Consider the following 2,742-nt stretch of genomic DNA (forward strand, 5'->3'; position numbering starts at 1 on the left):
AATAATGCTCTGTTTCTGTTGTTAACTGCGTGTATTGTATTTATTGTGCTGTATGAATCTCACGGAGTCCTGGGTGGGTGTCATGGTAGGAGGCGGCAGGGGCTACTGATGTCCAACCTCGGTTTTCCCTAGACAGAACAGGCAGTTTCTAAGGACGAGGCCGTACAGAGCAGGGGCAGAGACCACGATATTGGGCATCAAGAATATGTGTACGGGGCTCTGTATTTTCTGGTTCAGCGCCGATGTGGTGCAAGGGTCAACACGTCACAGATGGCAGTGTCATATCGCAACATTGTACCCAGCTGCCAATATAGTGTTGGTGTAGCCTGCATAGTTCAGACAGGATGCTAACGACAGTGTCGTTCAGTTGTGTGTCCCCAACTTAATCGTTTTAACGGACTCGATAAGAAGTAGAACCCTCGCGGTTTTTTAGGCTTGGTGTTTGGAACAGAGGAGGACCTTTCACAGGAACAGTGATCTGCCAAAGTATCAAAATGATGTGAATCTTTAAACAGGCTTATCTACCACTGGGCAAATTAATTACGAGGTGTCTGACCAACAAGTCCTTTAATAATTACAGGTTGATTTAGCTGCCCCTTCCTATGGATTTTATGCAACCTGCAACGCCTTAAGAAACGACGTGCACGATTTTCAAAGAAAAAAAAGAGCAGAGCCTTTTTGTAGGAAATTTAATGTAGTTAAATTATACAGGGATACGTTTTCGCTGGACGCCGTGGTTTCGAGTTATTCAAGAAAATCGCGTTTCAAGGTCACTTTTGTAAGGTCTTGAGTAACTTGAAAACTAGGGTGTTTAACGAAAACGTACTCCAGTGTAAAATTCAACTACATTAAATTTCCCGCAAAAATATGCTGCTCATATTTTCTGTAGGACTAATAGTTTTCGTGTAGTGAGCGAGAGAATGTGGAAATCTCACATGTGGGTTTTAAAGGTGTTGTGGTTGCATAAAACCCGTAGGTACTACACAGTTACTTCTTCCTAATAGTAAATGAAATCTACTACGCCGCTATTTGAGACGAAAACAGACTACCCCTATTCAGCATTACCCAATCATACATACATGCCACACTTTTAAAATTGTTACTCATCTATCAGTTGTAGTTGCACCGCCTAGTAATACTGTCATCTCATGGTTGAACTCCTTCTGCTGCATCAGTGTTGGCTGCTGTCAACAAATGTTGTTGGCTCTTCCTGGTTATTTATTCATTACTCTAGCACTTCTCTATTCTACTGCTCTCCTCTAGTGCTCTATACTCTGTTATTCTATTACTGCTTTGCTACTGTCCATTGCAGTCCATTTACACTCTTATTAATAGTCTTTTACCACCCGGATCTGGTTGCACACGAACTGCTTCATTATCTTTCTGGACCGTTCCGTCTGCACACGAATGCCTCGATTTCCGTCTAATAACCAAGAATCGTAGTTGGATGCTTCCTCCGTTGAGCGTGGCCCCGACCCTCACTTTACTTGGCGGAGGTTAGCAACTCTTCGTCGTAGTGCAGAGTTCTTCTGTTGTGGATCACACCTAATACGAAGATGGTGCTTCACAACCTGCCGTATACTCACACAGTGACAGACCAACCTAGTCATCTGCCAAAAATGCAGATGCAAGCAGCAGATGCAGTTAGCCACCTCGACCATATGTGCGCCCTCGACATTGACTCGAAGGCTTCATATGTTCGTCTCTCTGGCATCATTTGTACGATTGGGCCAGCGTCTCGTGATCCTGCTGTGCTGGAAAAGATGATGGAAACGGGTATGAACGTAGCGAGATTGAATTTCTCGCACGGCAGTCATGAGTACCATGCAGAGACGATAAAGAACATTCGTGAAGCTGCAGCCAATTACAGCAAGAAATTGGGTATGGAATATCCACTGGCAATTGCCCTTGACACAAAAGGGCCAGAGATTCGAACAGGGCTGCTTGAGGGGGGCGGCTCAGCTGAGGTGGAGTTGGTGAAGGGCCAGTCCATAAAGCTGACGACAGACAAGGCTTACAGCAGTTATAAGCAGTGATAACTTGCTTAGCTAAAAATGGTTCAAATAGCTCTGAGCACTATGGGACTTAACATCTATGGTCATCAGTCCCCTAGAACTTAGAACTACTTAAACCTAACTAACCTAAGGACAGCACACAACACCCAGTCATCACGAGGCAGAGAAAATCCCTGACCCCGCCGGGAATCGAACCCGGGAACCCGGGCGCGGGAAGCGAGAACGCTACCGCACGACCACGAGCTGCGGACCTTGCTTAGCTGCTCCAGAGAGATATCTGCAGCAAACACCCTGGCTGCCTACGTGGCTCGTCACGTAAACGCAGGCTTGCCTACCAAGAAGTTTCATGGGAAGTTGTTGCACACTCACCCTGACATTTAACTAAAATATTCTCTGGTAGTGACAGCTCCCCTCAAAAAACATTATTGTGCACTACTAAAAGTGTCGTTAATACAACAAAAATGTTGCACATCACGTATGTACTACACTTGCAGACTCTGATTACATTTGACCCTGAGGTGACAAAAGTCGTGGGATACCTCGTAATATTGTGTCGGACTTCCTTTTGCGCGGCGAAGAGCAGCAACTCGACGTGGCATGGACTCAACAAGTCGCTGGAAGCCGCCTGCAGATGCACTGATCCATACTGCCTCTATAGGCGTCCATAATTGGGAAAGTGTTGCCGGTGCAGGATTTTGCACACGAACTGACCTCTCGATATATCCCA

The 2,742-nt window shown here is 45.7% G+C and overlaps 1 protein-coding gene across 1 annotated transcript; it reads left to right on the top strand.

The window, feature by feature from the left end:
- Window positions 1-1,556: 1,556 nt before the first annotated feature.
- Window positions 1,557-2,036, top strand: LOC126417015 (pyruvate kinase-like). Its single transcript, XM_050084904.1, has one exon. The coding sequence runs from the start codon at window positions 1,557-1,559 to the stop codon at window positions 2,034-2,036; it is 480 nt and encodes a 159-aa protein (XP_049940861.1).
- Window positions 2,037-2,742: the final 706 nt, after the last annotated feature.

This window comes from Schistocerca serialis, chromosome 8, assembly GCF_023864345.2.
Source record: "Schistocerca serialis cubense isolate TAMUIC-IGC-003099 chromosome 8, iqSchSeri2.2, whole genome shotgun sequence".
Taxonomy (NCBI): Eukaryota; Metazoa; Arthropoda; class Insecta; order Orthoptera; family Acrididae; genus Schistocerca; species Schistocerca serialis.